At 47.2% G+C, this 20455-nt stretch overlaps 1 protein-coding gene across 1 annotated transcript; it reads left to right on the top strand.

Annotated features, from left to right (window-relative positions):
• The first annotated feature begins 424 nt into the window (after positions 1-424).
• LOC136588528 (Golgi apparatus membrane protein TVP23 homolog B-like) lies at positions 425-16690 on the top strand. The gene is made up of 7 exons (XM_066587824.1): positions 425-524; positions 3907-3989; positions 7034-7178; positions 11670-11759; positions 11838-11966; positions 13037-13165; positions 16256-16690. Exons 1-7 carry the CDS (start codon positions 513-515, stop codon positions 16286-16288), a joined length of 621 nt encoding a protein of 206 aa, XP_066443921.1. The 5' UTR covers positions 425-512; the 3' UTR covers positions 16289-16690.
• Positions 16691-20455: the final 3765 nt, after the last annotated feature.

Genomic DNA, 20455 nt, shown 5'->3' on the forward strand with positions numbered 1-20455 from the left:
GAGTGTGATTTTGTCCCATTGATTTTAGTATGGCCAGTGCTATTGCCCTGCAGCTGTGACAGGGGATTCCTCCATCCCCGCAGGGAGTCCCCTCATCACTGTGACAGCCACAGCAGGGGATTCCTTTAGCCCTGTAGGGATGGGAGGCTGTTTCCCTGCGGAAACGCCCGGCACCCAGGGCTGCAGAAGGACTGCGAGAGCGATATCGAGGCCTTATAATACTGCCCCCTATGGCCAGGAATACAACCACTACCCCGGCCCTGTGTGTGCAGTGCTATAACTACTATAGCGCTGCTGGCCACGTCTACAGCCCGCAGCCACCAGCTGACTCTACCCCTGTAGCCTCTCCTGCTAGCTGTATACAGGGGTCGGTCACCCTCTGCAATGACTGAGGAGCACGCTTCCCGCCCTCTCCGCGCCGGCGCTTCCCAGTGGGCGGGGCTTGTAGGGACACCGGAAGTGAGTCGTGTACAGGAAGTGAGCGTCTGCCATAGATCCTGGTGGCGGCTGCTATGTTACGGCAGGTAATGTCCGGTGCCGGCGCCGTACACACCGGGCGGGTTATTGAAGTAATGTCCGGTACCGCCGTTGCACACCCCTGGCGGGTTACTGAAGTAATGGCCGCTTCTGTGTTGAGCGTTACAAGTTGTCAGTGACGCGCAAGGAATGCTGGGGGTTGTAGTTCCACTGGATGGGGCGCCTGTGCCGGGGTTGTCATGGCTGCGCAGCTGATGAGATGACCGGGTTAGAGCCGGTGTCATGGCTGCAGCTGTGGCTGGTGACCGCGGTGCCCCGGGCTGTACGTCCTCACCACTCATACTGGGTTACTAGGGCACCATGTTGTCTGATCTCCTCCCGGTGTGCTGGGACTTGTAGTGCACCCCTTTATTCGGATTAGCGGGTGTTCTGGATTATTAGATGGTAAATCGTAAAGGACTGAAGAGCACTTGTCAGGGATTGGTGTATATAATATGGCGCAGGAGTCTAAGGCCCGCCTCCCACGGCGAGAAAGTCATGTGATGCGCGCAAATCTCGTATCAATATGATCCCCGTTCTTGTCATTGGTGTCAAAGCGATGATCAAATGGTTTTTTCCCCCATTGTGGTGCGGCGAAAATCGCAACAGATCCTATGTCTGCGCCATGTCACCCCCTCACCCCCCTGCCCGCTGTATTCAATGGGGGGCCGGAGGCAGCAGCGGACCGCGTGCTCGGCGCACTCCTGCGAGATCTACCATTGAAAACAATGTGAGACGTCCTGCTCTGCTGCGCCGCGGCGGGGGGTCGCCACGTCCCCTAACTGATGCCAGGCGGTTTTATTACAAAAAGCGACTCACATCCGCGGCAGAATTGCTCGTGTGAAGTTGGCATAAGGGTGCGTTCACACGGAGCGGCGCGGTTTGTGTCCGAGGAACTCGCGCTTGTAAGACTCTCAGAATGTGCGCACAAAGCGTTTTTACTGAATAAAGTGCGTGGCCCTGTACCCGTGCGCCAGCTTCTCCAGTAGTAAAAATCACACTCGGATGCAAATTGCGTGGCGTGCGAGTCGATTTTTTTTTTTTTTTTTTTAATTTAATTTTTTAAATCTTTTTTAAATCCCTTAGGAAATAATTTTCGGTAACCTATAAGGAATCGCCGGACTTGCAGCGATTGTCATTCTCGCAGCATCATTCATGTGTTACGAATATCTGCGCGTTCTGTCCGTATCGCGGCCGGACGGAACCGATGCCTGACTCGTCCGTGTGCATGCCCCCTAAGATCCCTGCCCATCCAGTCCTGGAAGAAGCTGCGCAGGTCTTGTGCCGCCACGTTTGCCCACCCGAGCGCCGGCTAGGGTGGTGGTTTTCCCGGGATGAGCATATGGCTGCCCGGAATCGTAGTGTCGGGGGCCCAGCCTCCTGCGCTGGGCGGAGGGGCCGCCTAAAGGGGTTGTACCAGCATCACACCTTATCGCCTCACCGCTAAGACCCCCGACCGGTCCTGAGAATGGAGGCCCCGTGTCCCCTGGTAAATCTGTCAGCCCCGACCGCACATGCTCATCCAGCGCACCTTTCGTCCTGACGTCCCTGCGGTGCGAGAAGCGACCCTGTAGTGAGAGGCGCAGGGAGAAATCTGGTTAACCGTCTTTAGGCCCCCTGTCCACGGACGTGTATTCGCTGACGGTAAACCGCCGGCGAACCACGCTGGCCAACGCTTTCTATAGCATTGCTATGGAAAGCGCCGGCCCCTGCCCACGAGCGGCGGGCAATTCACAGCATGCCCCAATTCTCCACGGCCAGCCTATCAGATAGGGCTGACCGGAGATTCAGTGGCGGCTCCCGCGGCAGAGATCTGCCGCGGGACTTCGCTACGCCCGTGGACAGCCGACCTTAAGGGAATGTTCACACGAGCCAAAATGTTGTATATCTTCTGCAGCAAAATCTGCAGTATTTTCACATCAAAAACAGAGTCAAAATCTGCATTATCGGTGCAGAATTTGAGTGGTTTTAGCTGCAGGCCTGGCGATGGGGGGTGCGGTGGCGGGTGGCAGTTAGGGCGCAGGATGCTGAGCCACGCTGCAGGTAGATCTGCAGCTGAAACCCTGTCATAACTCACAACGATGGTGCTGAGTTTGACTCAGTTTTTGATGCAGAAATACTGTGGATTGGCCGCTGCTGACGACCCGCAGTATTTCCGCTGTGACTACAGCCATTAGGGGTTTTCTGAGTTTTATTTTTTTAATTACATTTTTTTCCCCCGGCCCCAAACTAGACTTGAATATTATACTTACCGGATCGCTATGGCATTGGGTGCATGACTCGCGGGTGACATCCCTTAAGCATGTCACACTGCAGAAGCCGCAGAATGCTTACAGGACGTCGCTGAGGACGCCTCCTATTGACTGCAGCGGTCATGTGGATGAGCAACCGTTTTGTCGGGACTCCTATTGGCTGCAGCGGTCTTGTGGATGAGCAGCCATGTTGTCGGGTCTCCTATTGGCTGCTGCGGTCCTGTGGATGAGCAACCATGTTATCAGGGCTCCTGTTGGCTGCAGCGGTCATGTGGATAAGCAACCATGTTGTTGGGGCTCCTGTTGGCTGCAGCGGTCATATGGATGAGCAACCATGTTGTCGGGGCTCCTATCGGCTGCAGCAGTCATGTGGATGAGCAACCATGTTGTCAGGGCTCCTGTCGGCTGCAGCAGTCATGTGGATGAGCAACCATGTTGTCGGGGCTCCTATCGGCTGCAGCAGTCATGTGGATGAGCAACCATGTTGTTGGGGCTCCTATCGGCTGCAGCAGTCACGTGGATGAGCAACCATGTTGTCGGGGCTCCTTTTGGCTGCAGCAGTCATGTGGATGAGCAACCATGTGACTACAGCTGCAAAATTAAACAAAACCACCGGAGGACGGGAATGGCGGCAAGGGAGCACGTCAGCAGATAGGGGATTCTTTATTTCAACTTTTCAATTGATGGGGTGCAGCCTGAGGCGGATCCAGGTCAACATTTTCCCCAACAATTCGTATTTTGACCCGGATTTTGGCTGAATACCCACAGGCATGGATGGGATCGGCCATTACCCTGCGTACCTGTCTTCTTTCTTCTGTACTGCAGATGTGTGCAGACATGCTGGTATTGATTGCGGCATGTAACGGGTTAACAGCAGGGAGCGGTGTTTTCATCTATCCCCGCTGGTGCCTGTCATTCACAGCCGACTCCCACTGCACAGGGTGTAAGTTTACATCCTGTTGCCTTAAGTGCTACGCACCTGGGACGTAAACTTACATCCTGTGTCGTGAAGGGGTTAACTGGGAGTGATTTGAGTATAGTTTTTCAGAAGCCGGGAGGAGTGAAGGACTCCAGGTCCGATGCGCGACGTATTCTGTTTGTTAGTGGCGATGCACCTCTAATCTGATGCTCCTTACAGGACAGCAATGATGAGACGGAGGACGTTTCTCTGTTTGATGCAGATGAAGAAACTTCACGAGGTTCCAGGAGGAAAAAGATAAGGTAAATCTCCGGTTTCTTGAGACCGAACCCTGCAACGGCCTTAGTCTTGTCATTGTTACCTGCGAGGCCGCTGTAAGGCTGCTTTCACATCTGCGGTGGGCATTTCGTTTTCTTGCTCCGTTCAGGGAGCAGGAAAAGGGGATCCCCGCAATCGAACGGCTCCGTCTCTGGACTGAACAGACCCTATTGACTGTAATGGGGGTCCGTCTGCTGTCCGGCTATTGGACGGAAGAAAAAGACCTGCATGCAGCACTTGTTTCTCCCGGTATTTTCAGCCGGATCTGCGATGAAACGTCCGACCGGAGGATCCCACGCAGATCTGAAACCGCTGTCATTGTTTGAGGCGTTTTCAGAAGATTCCACTCTGATCTCTCCATAATCGCAGTACAAAAAAGTGTCTTTAATTCAGAAAGTCTGTCAATCTGCCACCAGAACGTAATGAGGAATGTGCTTCAGGTTAGTACTTCTCCCTTTTAGGCCTCATGTCCACGGGGAAAATCAGGCCCGCTCCGGATTCTCCATGGACATGAGGCATAAAAATAAGAATAAACTCACCTCTCGCCCGCTCCGGATCTTCCCTTTGCCGCGGCTTCATCTTCTCTCCGTCGCGGCCGGATCTTCTTTCTTCGGCTCGACGGATGCGCATGATGACGTCGGTGACGTGCCCGCGGATCCGGACGGCTTCCATAGGCTTCAGCAGTAGAAGCCCGCGGGAGCCCCGCACGAAAATGGAGCATGGTCCAGATTTTTTCATGCTCCATTTTTTTTAAAATCACTTTTATTGACCATCCGCGGGTATTTATCTACCCCGCTGGTGGTCAATGCATCCCTATGGGGTGCGGATCCGCAGGCAGGAGAAGAGTTAAAATCCGCTGCGGACTTTAAGGGCTCATGTCCACGGGCAAAATGTGATTTAAAATCCGCAGCGGATCTCCCTCGCGCGGATCCGCACCCCATAGGGATGCATTGACCACCCGCGGGTAGATAAATACCCGCGGATCGTCAATAAAAGGCATTTTAAAAAAAATGGAGCATGAAAAAATCTGGACCATGCTCCATTTTCATGCGGGTCTCCCGCGGGGACGGCTCCCGCGGGCTTCTATTGAAGCCTATGGAAGCCGTCCGGATCCGCGGGAGACCTAAAATAGGAATTAAAAGCATTTACTCACCCGCAGCGGGCCGCGAAGCTCTGCTCTTCCTCACGGCCGCATCTCCCTTGCTTCGGCTCGGCGGATGTGCCCGGCGCATGCGCGCGGCACGTCGACGACGTGCCGCCGGCGTCAGGAATTCATCCGCCGGCCGAAAATGAAGATCCGGCCGTGAGGAACAGCTGACCTTCGCCGCCCGCTACGGATAGGTAAATGCTTTTAAATTTCTATTTTCAGTGCTCATGTCCGCGGGGCAGGAGGGACCCGCTGCAGATTCTCCATGTAGAATCTGCAGCGGATCTGATTTTCCCCGTGGACATGAGGCCTAATTCTTCTTTTGCCCGTGGACATGAGACCTTAGTCCTCTTCTTGCAGAGCTTTGTAAGGATATGGCCACATAGCGTATTTATGCCGCATATTTAATGTGGAACTTGCGGTTAATCCAAGTCAATGCTTTTAATAGGAATCCATGCTGCAGCGTGTGCGGCGCAAATTTTGAAATCAGCATGTAGAAATAAAAGATGTGCCGCTGCATCCGCACCTGATCCACATTAGGAAATTTGCACATGGATTTGCCCATTGAAAAGCACTCAATCTGCTTGGTGATCTGCGACACGTAGAAGTGCAGATCTGCTGATGCAATATGCACCTTGCCACAATGGTTGTACCCTGACAGAATGGAGCTCTGACCCCTGTCCTTCAACACCTTAAATGCTGTGGTCAGTAGCGAACACGGCGCCAAAGATATTTTGCAGAAGGAGGGTGCTCCCCCTGTAAATCCACTTGCTCTCTGTGACGGGCTGCTATGGCAGCAGGTGGGTCTAAGGGCGAATGCACACGGGCTTCGATTCCGCGCAGAATCTCCACTGTTGCACGCTGCCATAGGGTTGCATTGGTTTATGCAATCCTGTGCAGACAGCCAGGGTTTTGATCGCGTAAAACTTCGCGTGGTAACAGAATCGCGGCATGTCCTATTTCAGTGCCGCGTTATGCGCACTGGCACATGCGCAGTGCCGAGCGAAGATGCCAGGCAGGTACGCTGGAGGTCACTGCAGGGGCACAGGGTCCCATCCTGCTGCAAGGATCTCGCAGTTGGAATCCGACCCGGCCGTCTACATTCGGCTTAAATGTGCTTTTACACAGAACGATGATTGTTCATAAACTCTGTATCGTTCGGTGCCGTCACGGCCGATGATTGAACGATACTTTGTTCACTTATTGTTTATTAATTTCACGTAAGCATACCGCTGCGTTCACATGGGGCTGATTCCCAACAGAATGTCCGCAGCCGACATCCCACCCTAGCTAGGCTACATGTAGAAAACCCAAAAAAACAATATTTCCCACCTACCGCTGGCGTTCCAGTCCTTGTGCTGGGCTGCAGGCTGCCACGTCCTCCTTCAAGCCGACAGAGCAGTTCTTCCTGGCAGTGGGGCTTGAATACCCCGCCTCCAGCAAGTTAGTGCTCTGATTGGTTAATCCAGTGCCGCGTCAGCCAATGAAAGCCGGAGCTGGATTAACCAATCACAGCCATTCAATGATATCATTGACTATGCATAATAAGGCACTGTGCCTCTTTTCGGAGAAACACGGTAGTAACTATATCCAGTAATGTGGCGGACTCCCCTACCCCTGGCGTGTCTTGACAGCCGTGGCACACGTTGGAAACCTGTGCAAGAATACATCCCTCTCTCACAGCACGGCCTATGTAGGCCGGGATGCCATTCAGAAGGCTGGGAAAGCTGGTTGATTTAAAGAAATTGCTGCTATGTTTTTATATGTTGTCACGGCCCTTACTGAGTGAGGATATGTCTTTTATCTACGTGTATAGTATACAGAATGTATCTTTGCAGATAAGTGGACAGATATTACATATCAGTTCTTTTTTTCCTTTAGACACCCCATTGCGTCATTTTTTCACCTGTTTTTCCGAGTCAGTGCTATAATCGTATATCTCCTGTGTGAACTGGTCTTCAAGAGCTTCATTGCCTGCATGGTGACCATTATTCTGCTGTTGTCATGTGACTTCTGGGCGGTAAAGGTGAGTGCGTGTTTATAGGTGCGTATAACAATAAGCGTTAGTGATACGACTTGGAAAAATAACCTAGTGTGTCCATTCAAACAATGGCGCAAGCACATAAGTTGACATTATACACATGCACAGCACTGCTGCACGCACATTGTACATGCGCACAACATACACAGAGCTCTGCAGCATTCACACACACATGCACTGCTCTGCTACATGCGCACACGCAAGCACCTGACATATTAAACACTGATTTTATTACCACTAAAACCCCATATAGTGTGTAGTAATGCATGACCTCCTCTAGGTGCTTCCTGCTCACATGGTTATGACCTCATCTACAGTCGTGCTGCTACTACAAGACCTTTAATCTCTCTATTGTCTGTCCCTGTGTGCACAGAGTAGAGAGATGTGAGGGATCTCCAGGCCTGTGAGCCTGACTTCTATACCGGGAAAGATCTTTGAACATATTATTAAACCGCATGTATGCAAGTACTTGGATGAGAATGGAGTTATTACCCAGAGCCAGCATGGGTTTGTAACAGACAAGTCATGCCAGATGAATCTAATTTCCTTGTATGACAGAATCACCAGTTGGGTTGATCAGGGAAATGTGGTGGATATAGTATATCTTGACTTTAGTAAAGCATTTGACAAAGTATCTCGTAGAATACTTATTTGAAAAATGACCAAATCTGGGATTGACGAGGCAACTGTTAGGTGGATTCACAACTAGCTGAGCGATCGTACTCAGAGTGGTCATAAATGGCTGCACATCCAAGTGGAAGAATGTATAAAGTGGGGACCACAAGGCTCTGTCCTAGGGCCAGTGTTGGTCAATACTTTTATGAATAATCTGGAGGAGGGAATTGTGGGAAACTGATCATGTATGCTGATGACACAAAGGAGGGATAGCTAACACTAGGGAAGAGAGAGGATTCAAAAAGATTTATTAAAAAAGGAGGGTGAAGCAAGACCCAATTAGAGTGGTGAAATAGTTCTGGAGTAAAGCGTGTTTCGAATGATAAAGGTGCTAACAACCAGATAACACTCAACCAAGGTAGACGTGAGTAAAGCGAAAGAGAATGTGATAAGATACTGGTGGGGAAGGCACAACACTCTAAGTTAGTAAACTAAAGACCCAAGATGCGATCGGGAAAGCACTTCTTTTTTTTATTTAACAGCATAAAGAACCAGCAAGTGAATACGCGTTTCAGGGGTCGAGCCCCTTTGCCAGTTTGGCTGTTTTAAACACGAAGGGATGCCTGAGCGTGACACAATTCCAAAGGTTTTTGGATGTGCCAGCAGCTGAAGCACCTCTTTCCTCATTGTCTCTTTGCCACATACATGACTTCTGGCACATCCAAAAACATTTTGGAATTGTCACCTTCAGGCATCCTGTTGTGTTTAATCCAGGGGCTCAACCCCGAACCTCCTATTCACTTGCTGGTTCTTAATGTTGTTAAATAAAGAAGAAGCGCTTTCAGCTAACTTAGAGTGTTGCGCCTTCACCACCAGTATTTTACCACATTCTCTTTCAAAAACATCTAAAAAAAGCTTGAACAGTGAGAATGGCATTTAACAAGGAGAAATGCAAAGTCCAACCTGGGCAAGAAAAATGGAAAAAAAGCGCAGAATGGGAGGAATTGAGCTAAGCAGCACACATGAAAAAGACTTGGGTATACTAATAGATCATAGACTGAACATGAGTCAACAATGTGATGCAGCAACCAAAAAGGCAAACACAATTCTGGGATGTATTAGGTAATTATCCCCCTCTACTCTTCCTTAGTCAGACCTCATCTGGAATACTGTGTCTAGTTCTGGGCATCCCACTTTAAAAAGACATAGACAAACTGGAGCAAGTTCAGAGAAGAGTTACCAAGATGGAGAGCGGTCTGCAAATCATGTCCTATGAGGAACGGTTAAAGGATCTGGGAATGTTTAGGCTGAGAGGAGTCTTAATAGCCGTCTACAAATATCTGAAGGACTGTCACAGTATATATGTCCCCCAAAGTGGTGCCATTAAAAGATACAGCTCAACTTGCAAAAAAACAAACCTTCCTACAGCAATGCACAAATTTAAAAAAAAAGAAAACGAAGGTTTTTATAATGTAATGATAACATTCTGAAAGAAATTGCTTAGTCCTCAGAAAATAACCTGTTGTGTAAATCAAGTTCTATATCTGCTTTACTCCCTCTCCCTGCACAATAACCTCTGTACACTCCACAGAACCCGCCTAGAAGTCATTGGGCTCCCTCCTGCCTGTTGCATGAATGGCCAATGAGTTCTGGTGTTTAGTACCTCTACGTATTGTTAACTGCAGCTCAACCACATGGCCGCCCCAGAGTCACATGGTCATGTGCGAAACATTTACAATCAGAAAATCAAAACAGATTTTGCAAGATGAAGTGCGTTTCACTAATTGCTGAAATGAGGCAGAAATAACTGAGGGTGACTCCAGATTATAGTGCCTTTTTTTAAAAAGCAGAGGGGAGAATTGTCTAGCCTTATTTATATCATGAAAATCTATTTTTAACCTCCAGATTCCTACAAAACCAGTAATTATAAGGAAATTATAGTACCAGTGTTTCTGGTGGCGCAATGCGCCACATAGCTGTGCTACATGGTACATCACTATCCCCACACATCACACACACACAGCTCTACTACATTCATGCTGATTCCCACACAGTTGTGGTACATCCATGGTGATTTCCAGACATCACCAGCTCAGCAGACCCCTGGATATAGTGATCACCTCCTCGTCATTTGATCCCTGACCCCACCCACACAGATGATCACATGACGGTGACGTGATCACAGGTCCTGGTGGCTGGTGTTGGCTTTTTGAGTATACAGTACTTTCTGCCAAACTGCAGGATGGCTCCTCCCACAGCAGTGACATCACCGCAGGTCCTTCAGCCCACTGGATCTTTTACCAAACTGCACAGTGGCTCCTCCCACCGCAGTGACCTCACGGCAGGTCCTTCAGCCCACCTGTGGTGGCAGTAGGTCGGTGTCTATATATTTTGTAGGACCTGCGATGGCGTCACCAGGGGCAGAGCATGAGAAGCACCACAAACAAACATACAGCGCTGCGGAATAAGTTGGTAGTATACAACTAAAAGATTATTATACATACTCGCGGTCAAGTGGTTGTTAGTAGTTTGATTAATAAAAATCTGTAAGAACTTGGAATTATTTACACAGTTTGCTGCAGTTTGTCTGTATAGCTGAAAAATATCAACCAGAGTCCTTAGAGGATTGTGCAGAGCTGATGAAATGTAGAAAACCCTTAGCTGTGTGAAGTAGCAGCTCCAAACACGTCTTAAGACCCAGGAGTTCAGCAAATATTCTATCCACCGACGGCAAGCAGAGATCTTGTAAAATTACAGAACTTTTGATTGCTGCATTTAAAGGGTTAATGTGATCATAGCATGTTAAAGGCTGACAGAGTGAGGGGGCTCCCTCTGTCACCCATCATACCCCCACAATGTGATTGCAGGGTCCTAATGGGTTGCTATGGCATCCGGAGGCTTGAATATGGCCACTGGGCCTGCCTCTAGCTGAGCTTTATAGGCAATATAATACACTGCAATACTGCAGTATTGTAATGTATCAAATAAGTGATCAAAAGCTGTGAACTTCAAGTCTCCTAGTGAGTCAAAAGAAGTGTAAAAATAAAAATTACAGAAAAAAAAGTCAACCACCCATTTACCCTCCCTTAGTATGAAAAAATAATCATCACAAATTTAGTATTGCTATTATTCATTATTGGCTATTTCTAAAATGGAATAGAAGGCAAACCAAAAAAAAAATCCTATGGATCACTAAATAGTACCATTAAAAACTTCAACTCATCCTGCAAAAAAACCTCCCATCCAGCACCATTGATGGGGGGAAAAATGTTAGATGTTTTTGAATTTAGCTATAGAAAAAAAAAACTTTTTTTTTTTTTTTTTTAAAGACGTGTGAAAAAATCTATACATAAAAGTATAAATGTAGTATCTACATAATCGCACTGACTTGTGCGGATTCAGAGATATTGTTACACTATTTTGCAGGCTGTAAACTGTAAAAATGTTCGCCGCTCGGGATCTCTGCCCATTAGCAGATTCTCAGCGGCTCCGGAAGCGCATAGCGCTGCCCTTATTACACTGGCCTGGTTTAGTTCTACAGACACAGCAACCATGGAAGTGATTGTGAATTTAGTGGTGGTGGTTCCCTGTAGTAACAAATCAGGCTGCTGCAATACAGACAGCTTCCAGTGCCGTCCATACTGACAGCAGTGCTGGGAATCGGCTGATCAGCGGGGGGTAAAAGCGGTGAACCCCAACCAATTAACTATTGATGACCTATTCTGAGGATAGGTGATCTATAGAAAAAGTCCCGGACGATCCCCCTAATAGTAGACAATCTGACTATTCCTGATCATGCTGATCTCAATTCATAGTCACTACTTTATAAACAGATGGGTAATTGATTTCTCACATTTGTAGAACATCACTGGGAGGTTATTGGTGGGACTGCGATGGTGGAACCAAGTAGATGACGACGGGAAGAGCCATTGGGTGTATGAATCTAGGAAGGTAAGACTGACCTCCAGAACATTGCTGTCACTGTTGCGCTCATCGCCATAGCTAATGATCGCTCTTCTGCTTCTCAAGACAGGCCCAGGAAAGAAAACCACCTCTGAAGCAGAGTCGCGGATCTTCTGGCTTGGCCTTATCTCCTGCCCCATTGTTTGGGTTGTTTTTGCTTTCAGCGCTTTGTTTTCATTCAACGTGAAATGGCTGGTGAGTGAGTCCCTTTCTGGGATTAAAGGGCCGCTCTGGTGAAAAGTCATTTTTCCATCTCTGCTCCCCTCGCCTTATTTCCTTACTCTGTAGGTCTCCTCTGTGTATTGCAGCCACTTCCATGCAGTGCAGCTCCCTGTCTGATGCTTATCAGGCACCATCTTGAGATTTTGGTTTCACTTTCATATCAGTCCCATGATGCATTAGGACATTAGTTAAAGGGGTTGTCCGGCTGTAATAAATTCATGTGAACACTTCTCTTTGGTCATTACAATGCACTTTGCAATTATTGGCCAAACATAAGTTATATACCTACCTACAGGGGTGCCCCCCCCTCCCCGTGTTGATCCTCTGGTGGTCCTTGGATACAACAAATCCATCTTCTTTTCGTGTCTGGTCAGGACGGGACTGAATGGGGGGATTAACTTTTTCTTCCCCACTTCTGCCATAATCAGCAATTCTAGCAACCTGATTGGTTGTTTGGTGAATCAGTCAACCCGAACAACCAATCAGGTTGCTGGAATTGCTGATTAGGGCAGAAGTTGGGAAGAAAAAGTTACTGCTACTGCTCTGCCCTGAAGTGTAAGGACAGGGGCCATCTTGGAGAAGACAAAGATGATAAAAGGTAAGTTTAATAATGTTTTTGCTTGTATAATGCTGTATGTTCTAATACATTTACTTTACAGGTCATTAGTGGGGAAAAAAAATAACCATGGGCGCCCGGACAACCCCTTTAAGGCTATACCAGTTTTGCCTGCAGGGGGCACAGTTTAATTATTATTACGTCTATATACACATGAATAAGCTACAGACAATAAGTATAGGTCTTGGATTTGTCTGCAGTTTTAGTTGTCACGTTTAAAAAAACGGAAACCTAACAGAACGGAAGCGAAAAGCTATCAATTGTTTAAAAACTCCATTGAAAGCAAGGATGGTAAAAACAAAGCCATTTAATTCCATCATAATTTCATCTCTCAGAGACGGAAAGCCTGACTGCAGGCTGCATGCTACCGTGAATGAGCACGTAAACCCCTCTATCTGTATGATAATGCACACTTCCTCCCCCACAGGCTGTCGTTATTATGGGGGTCACTCTTCAGGGTGCAAATCTCTATGGCTACATCAAATGTAAAGTGGGATCTCGCAAGAACTTGACCAGCATCGCTTCCAGCTACCTTGGCAGCCATTTACTCAAACAGGTCAGTGGCGTTGCTCTGATGGGTGAAGGGTATCGTGCCGCTGTTATTACTCCCAGCGCCCCGTCACACAGGCGCTGGTATGCTCTATGTAAATGCATAGTGTTCTAGGTTCCCAAATTAGGGGTATTTTAGCTCTTGGTATTCATTATGGGGTTTGAAAAGGCCTCAAGTTATCAGTTTTAGTTAAATGTCCTGGGCAAATGCCTCTATCAGTTTGTCAGATACCTAATGTCTTATAAGATACTCTAAGGCTTTATTCACACGAGCGCTCCTGAATTCAGTGTGTAAAAAAACGGATCAATTTGAATGTTTTTTGTATGTCCATGTGACATCCATAAGCATTGCATGTGTCCGCTTTCTATATCCCAGTGTGGTCCCTATGATGGATGGGACTATAATGCGACACTGGGCAGTCGGTTGAAAATCTGGGCAGCACATGGACTTGCCTGTGTGAATAAGCCTTAATCGTTATAAAATTGGGTCATACCTCTTGAGGGCCACTGTTAACTTCACAGAGAAGTTCCTGTAGTAGAAACATTGTTGGGTCAGATAGGACCCTGTCTTTAGAATCATCAAGTAGAACTTGCTTTTGGAATTCAAAGCCAAAACACCCGTGAAACTTTGGATTCAAGAACAACGTGACCTTTGTGTCATACGTGTGGATACAGATCATGGCTGTGGTCTGTCTTAGTTCTCTCCATGATGATGAAAGAAACAAGTTATCAAAGAAAGCTGATATTGACTACAGCATCAAAAAAGGAGACACATATAATCAGTTGTGTGCCAGGCACAGTTACAGGGGAACATGAGGATGGGCTCTCGTTATTTTTTGGATTCTCAATGGTGTATTGGTCAACTCCTATTTAGTTTTGCATGAAAAATGATTGTGCCAGAAGCAATTTGATGATATGCCAACCGTAGAGTGACAAGTTAAGCAGATGATAAATCTGTAGGGCTTTGTTGAACTGACCCAGCATCCATAAAATCCAGAAGCTGACCCCCAAAAATCAGCAGGAGCCAACAAACAAGAGCTGAGGGAGATGCAGTCTCTACGAACGGAACAACGACACCAAAAACAAACAAGTATGGCGCACAGGTTAAGTCCACGGATAGAAAACACTCAAAAATACAGGTCAACTGTAAAAAGTGCTCAGATGATCTTACAGCAGAAGATCGTGATTGAGGTTCAGGAGTGATCTTCATTCCTGTCAGATTAAAACTTTTAATGGCATGTAAGCATGCAAAGTTTTGGGATAAAATGTTGTTTCGTGCTAGATAAAATGAGGTATTAAAAGGAAAAAATGAAGTGGGGTCAAAAATGACCCCACAGTAAATACTATGTTACAGTATTCCACTGAGGGTTGAAGATAGTCAAAATTATTCAACCCCTATTGTGAATTGGGTTCATTTGCCAAATGTACAAACTTTAAAGCAGTTTGTACGGTCTTCCATTTGCACAGTAAGAGTCCTCTTACACGGGCCAAGAAATCATTCAGTCTTAGTGTACTAGATAAGTTTGTTTGGTTTCTGCATGCATAAAAACTGAATGACAGATCAGCCCGTGTAACCAGGCAGTCATTCGGCTAAGAACGACTGCCTGTTTACTGTCAAAACGGCTCCGCCTCCATTTTCTAGCGATGACTGTTCCTGTGAAAAAGCACAGGAATGATCATTGCTGGGATGGCCTGTCGGGCATCTGCAGTCGTCAGGTCGTCCCATGTAAAAGTATCCTTGGGTGCATACTAGATGCTGAAGGTCTTCATGCACGTACTCCAAGATGTACAGCTCTACTGACCAAAAGTACAAGAAGAGTCACTGCCAATATGTTCAAAACCTTATAAATAAGGTTGGGGTTCTGTTCTGTGGAGCTTTTCAGGTATGATTAGCAGCAAGTCAGGGGAAGCAAGAATGAAGCATATGCTTAAAAGAAGAAGGCCTTGCCTACAGTGAAGCATGGCGGTGGATCGGTGATGCTTTGGGGCTGCGTTGCTTCCTCTTGTACTGGAAGCCTGGAGCATGTGGAGAGGGTGATGGAGTCAATCAAGTATCAGGAAATCCTAGGAGAATTTATCATATCTTTTGTGGGGAAGCTGAAGCTTGGTCGTCATTGGGCCTTCCAACAGAACAGTAGTCCCAAGTGTACCTCAAAGTCCTCCAAGGTTTGGTTTCAGAAGAAGTCCTGGAAGATTCTGGGGTGACCACTAGTCAGCTGATGGTGGTATTTGAAAAAGACTATTGCAGCACACAAGCCTAAGACTATTCGTGACCTGGAGGCCATTGCCCACGAGGGATGGGGTAAGAGTCCTCAGAAGCCGCTGACTGGCGATGCATCACATTTGCAGCAGGTCATAACAACAAAAGGGTCTCTACTAAAAAACGCTTGTGATGAATGGGTTGAGTAATTCTGAAACTGCGGTAGTAGAAAAGACCTCCTGTACACCGGAGTATTTGCATTGCAGAGTCCACGGCGGGTGTCCCTCTCCGGACTCCGCTCAAATACAGACCATAGTATTCAATGGCAAAACGCCATTTCATCTCCACGAGCGTAAATTGATTATGACTTTCTGCTCACGGAGAATAAATCGCAGCATGCGGGTTACGCATAGCCGGCTTCCATTGAAGTCAATAGAATCCGTTTGTCCCGCTGCACTTCCGCAGTGAGCCCTGTGGGAGTATCGCGGGATACGCATAACTCCACCCCATCGGCGGCAGCTACTGCGCATGCACAATGGAGTTCCGGCTGGCACATCCGCAGCGTGTGCAGAAGCTGCTGGACAGGTAAGCTGGGGTCACTGGCTGGGCATTGGATCGAACTCCGCTGCGGGAGTCCCGCATGGGGGGGGTCCGGACCCGCCTGTGTGCAGGAGGCCTAAAAGTGGCATTTTGTGTTGAATTTGGAGCACCGCCTACTATGTTAGTTGTGTTGAGCTATTTACATTTTTTTTTAAACAGCTGGAAGTTTGGGGAATCTAATTTGCAATGGGAGTTGCCATAAGTGTCTTCGTTCAGCCTATCACTAAATATGTCTGTCATGTATCTAATCATCTTTTGTTTCCTATTATGTACTGAAACATTTCCTCTGCCTTTCAGACTTTTTCCAGGGAAGCTCAGGCGGAATCCTAACCGTCCATTTCAACACTCACACTAAGCAAATCCTAACTCACTGGGGAGAAAACTTTGCCATTCGTTTTTTGTTTACTTTGTTACAATCCAAGTCTAATTCCTTTGGCTGATTTCCTCTCAGAACTGTATTTTTACTGACCCCGTCACTTTGGGTTATGCTTTGCTGGATGCTGATCACTGGACGCCTGGATGACTACTGACCCTCCATGGAGGACTAGGAGAGCAGCGGTCACTGCTGAGGAATGGACTGCAGGACTGACCTGATGAGCTGCAGGACACAACGTGATGAACCATTAAAGCAATACATTTCTGACACAAGAGAAATTAATGGGGGTGGTTTCTGGGTAACGGATATAAATATCTATATACAGATGCAATATTAAAGTATTTTATGCAAATAAATGAAGACTTAGTGACTCTTTGTAATTAAGTGATGCAGATACCAGGTATGCTTATAACCAAACATGGGTACCTTGTTTTGTTTTTTTTCCTCCCAGTCAGATACTGTGTACAGTAAGACCTATCGGGTTTTCGGGGGAGGCTTGAAATATAAGGCCTCCCCTAAAAAATAGGACCTATTTAAGGTGCCCCCCCCCCCCCCCCAAAAAAAAAACAATATTCACCTGCTCCGCGGTGTCCCAATGGTGAATGACATCACTGAATGGCTGTTGTTGGCTCATCGAGCGCCGGCTCTGATTGGCTGCCAGCGCTCGATTAGACAATCACAGCGCTCGCTTTGCTGGAGGCAGGGTATTCAAAGCCCCGTCTCCAGCAGAAGGCAGCCATGAGACGAGGAGGACGCCGAGCCGCGGGACACCATGGGAGGCATCAGGACGCCACGGATCAGGTAAGTATAAGCCCCCCCCCCAGTGTCTTATTTTCGGGGAAAACCGGTAGTTTCAATTTATTTAAAGGGGGTCTCGATCTATAATAATGGTGGCCTAGCAGTAGTGTCAATATCAGACTCTGGCAGATCTGCTTACGGAAGGGGAGTCTGACTAAACTGCACCACCAGGCAAATTTATGGCACTGTGCCTGGTAAACATTCAGGGGGTACAGCGATTCAGCTGTTTGGCAGGGGTGCTAAAAATTTGACCCCAACTATCGGACTTTGAGGCTACAGATAGGCGATCAATGCAGGAAACTCCCTCTGATCTTTTTCATATGCTTTTTCTTTTCCTTCAGAGGTTTTAAGGAGTTATTTCTAAAAAGCCATGAATTTCAAGTATTGCTTTTTTCCTTTAAATCCTGTTTATTGACATTTTCATAGGTTTTAGAGAAAGCAACCAAGGATGTATTACAGAACGTACCCTGCGTGAGGCCTCATGTCCACGGCATGCGCGGATTTCTGCAATGGAAGACCTGCGAGTTGGTGCGGGAATCATTTCTAAATGCTTGGCGATTACGGATGCAATTTCCTTTCCCCGTTCAGATGTACACACAAGCCCAAAGTGACTGCCTTCCTACTTCTCCCCACCTACCTGCTTGGTCTCCAATCAAGCAGAGGTATCCGCCTACAAATCCGCAATGCAATTGCGGATCGCTTGCTTCCATAGGGATCAATGGAGCCCATCCGGGCAGAAATTGCGGTAAAATGGAGCATGCTTCAATTTCTTTTCCACACAACAAATCCACATATGTGCTTGGAGGTGCGAACGCTCTATGCTTTCCTATGGGCAGCTTGAACTGCAGAACTTCCGCGCGGGCGCCGATAGCAGATTCCGCAAATCAAATCTGCCCGTGGGCATGAGGCCTAACAGAAAAAAAGGCCACACCATAAAGAAATGCTCAAAATGAGGCAACACTCAACACACAGGAATTAGGATTTGATCAATTGATAGTAATTTCAAACAATTACACGTCTGCTGTGGCCCAATGTACAGGATAATCACCAAGTAGTGGGGTCATAATGTTGGGCAACACAGTTGGTAACACAGCGTGGCATCAATTCACTGAGTGCTCAGAATACTGTCCTGGGTTGGTGTCTGTGGTATTGACCATAGTTCACTGTTCACCTCCATTCCAATGCCGTGGCAGAGCATTCATAGGATGTTCCGTGGGGTCCCACAGCGTCTCAATTGGAGAGAAATCTGGGGATTGTCCTGGCCAAGGAACCCCTTACCAAGCATCAATAGTTGATCGACTGGGGTGGCAGCGGATCCGTGTCAGTGGTGGCACGACTCTGCACTGCGTTCAGCACATCTGCAGAGCAGAAAGAAGACTTCAAGACAGGTACGTGGGGGTCACTGCCTGGGCACAGGGTCTGATTCTGCTGTGATATTGAGGCCTAAGGCTATTGAATATGGTCGAACAGAAGGGTACCGTAGAGAAAACTTACCCATGGCTAGTTATATGAGAAGTGATAAGTTACCGAAGTGTGAGTGTATAAAATGACCACTTGGTAACATTGGCTAGCTCGGGATTGACTAGCTGTCGTAAGATAGTTGATATATGAAGAAATTATTACTCTAACACGGTGGATTAGGTTTTAAACTAGTAGTCACCAACTTTATATCTTCACACACAGCAAAACAAATCCCCCCAACACGCAAAAATGAACCCTAGGCTGTCTAGCATCTCACTGGACATAGTGTCCCCTACTATAAGGCTCTGGGCCGTGTTCCCATCACCTGACACAACATGGTGGGTTACATCATCCTCATGGTGGCGACTCTCACTGGCCTTGGCACAGTCTGCTTCCCCATTATGGGAAAAGCTTACAACCTTCCTATTAACACCGATTGAGCTTAGTTGCCCAACTCAAAAACATGGATGGTGGAGCCCACCCTTCTCTCCAACAACTTGGTTTTAAACTCAACCCGAATCTGATAGAAATGCTTCGTCTCTGCTGCACGCACTCCCTAGTTGCATGAATTATAATGCTTTGGGGACAGAAATATGCCAATTCAACAGCTGCACTGCCACTATATACACTGGTGAAAATTAAAAGTGTTACACCCAGGAGGAAATTGTGGAATTTAATGAAATCTGGTAGATATGTACAGAGCCATACCCAGGATAAGCGATAGTAAATTGGAATGAAGTCTCTATGTGTATGACTTGTGCAGTCAGTTGGGGGTGGGTGGCCATGTGACATAATGCATCTTGCTATGGCATCCCAGACATGCTGTATTGGGGACCATGCTGGCCAATACATGGTCATGACATCTTGCAAGGCATGTCTTGTGATGGCTGCAGTATGGGGACGAGCGTTATCCTGTTGGAAGATACTCTTCTTGACCATTGTCCAAAATAGCATCTCTGTCCATATACTGGCAGGTAGTTATTGTGCCTTCAACAGTCACAAAGTCAATCATGCTGTCCTAACGGATTGCCCCTCAAAAGCATGCTTCCAGGGGTCACGGTGCTCTGAAATCAAAGCAGGGTAGGCCCTTTCTGCAAAACACTGACTAATATGTTGACTAGTTCTAGTTTGCCGAAGACCGATTCCAGACATGTCTCTAAACACAACTGTTTGCCCAGTTGTGTCTAGCGGTACACCAGGTTAGTCATTGCTGGCAGTGAAATCAGGTAAGTGTAACACTGGGGTCCAAGGATGCAACCCAGCTTCTGCATTCAATTTTAAATTCTTCAGTACTCAATATGGAGTTACTTTGGTTCAAGTTTCATATATTTTCTGCAACTCTAGCTGTGCCATTTTCAATTTCCACCAGAGCACATACATATATTTTTCTATATACACACAGCAAGCTCACTAAAGCAGTAAAGAGATGGCATTATTATTGCTACCAAGTAGAGGTACACGCTATTGTGAAAGGAGAGATGACTTAATGAAGAAACGTACTGTAAGGCCCAATGGGCATAGTGAATAGATTAAAGGGGTTGTCCAGTAGCAAATTAATCATGGCCTATTTTCAGGATATGCAAGCAGTAGTAGATTGGTGGGGGTTTGTCGCCCAGGACTCATGATAATCAGCTGTTTGCTGGACCAGTGCACTAAGTTGATTTCTGCAGGAAGCAAGACAACTTTGTTCCCACTGCAGTGGCAAGACTTGGTATTGCAGGACAAATTCTCATTGAAGTGAATTGGAACTTGGCCTGCAATTCTAAGCCTGGCCACTGCAATGGGAACGAAACGGTCTACTTCCTGCAGAAATCCATTCAGTGCAGGAGTACACTGGACAAGCAAACAGGTGATTCCTGATG

This window comes from Eleutherodactylus coqui, chromosome 13, assembly GCF_035609145.1.
Source record: "Eleutherodactylus coqui strain aEleCoq1 chromosome 13, aEleCoq1.hap1, whole genome shotgun sequence".
Lineage (NCBI taxonomy): Eukaryota > Metazoa > Chordata > Amphibia > Anura > Eleutherodactylidae > Eleutherodactylus > Eleutherodactylus coqui.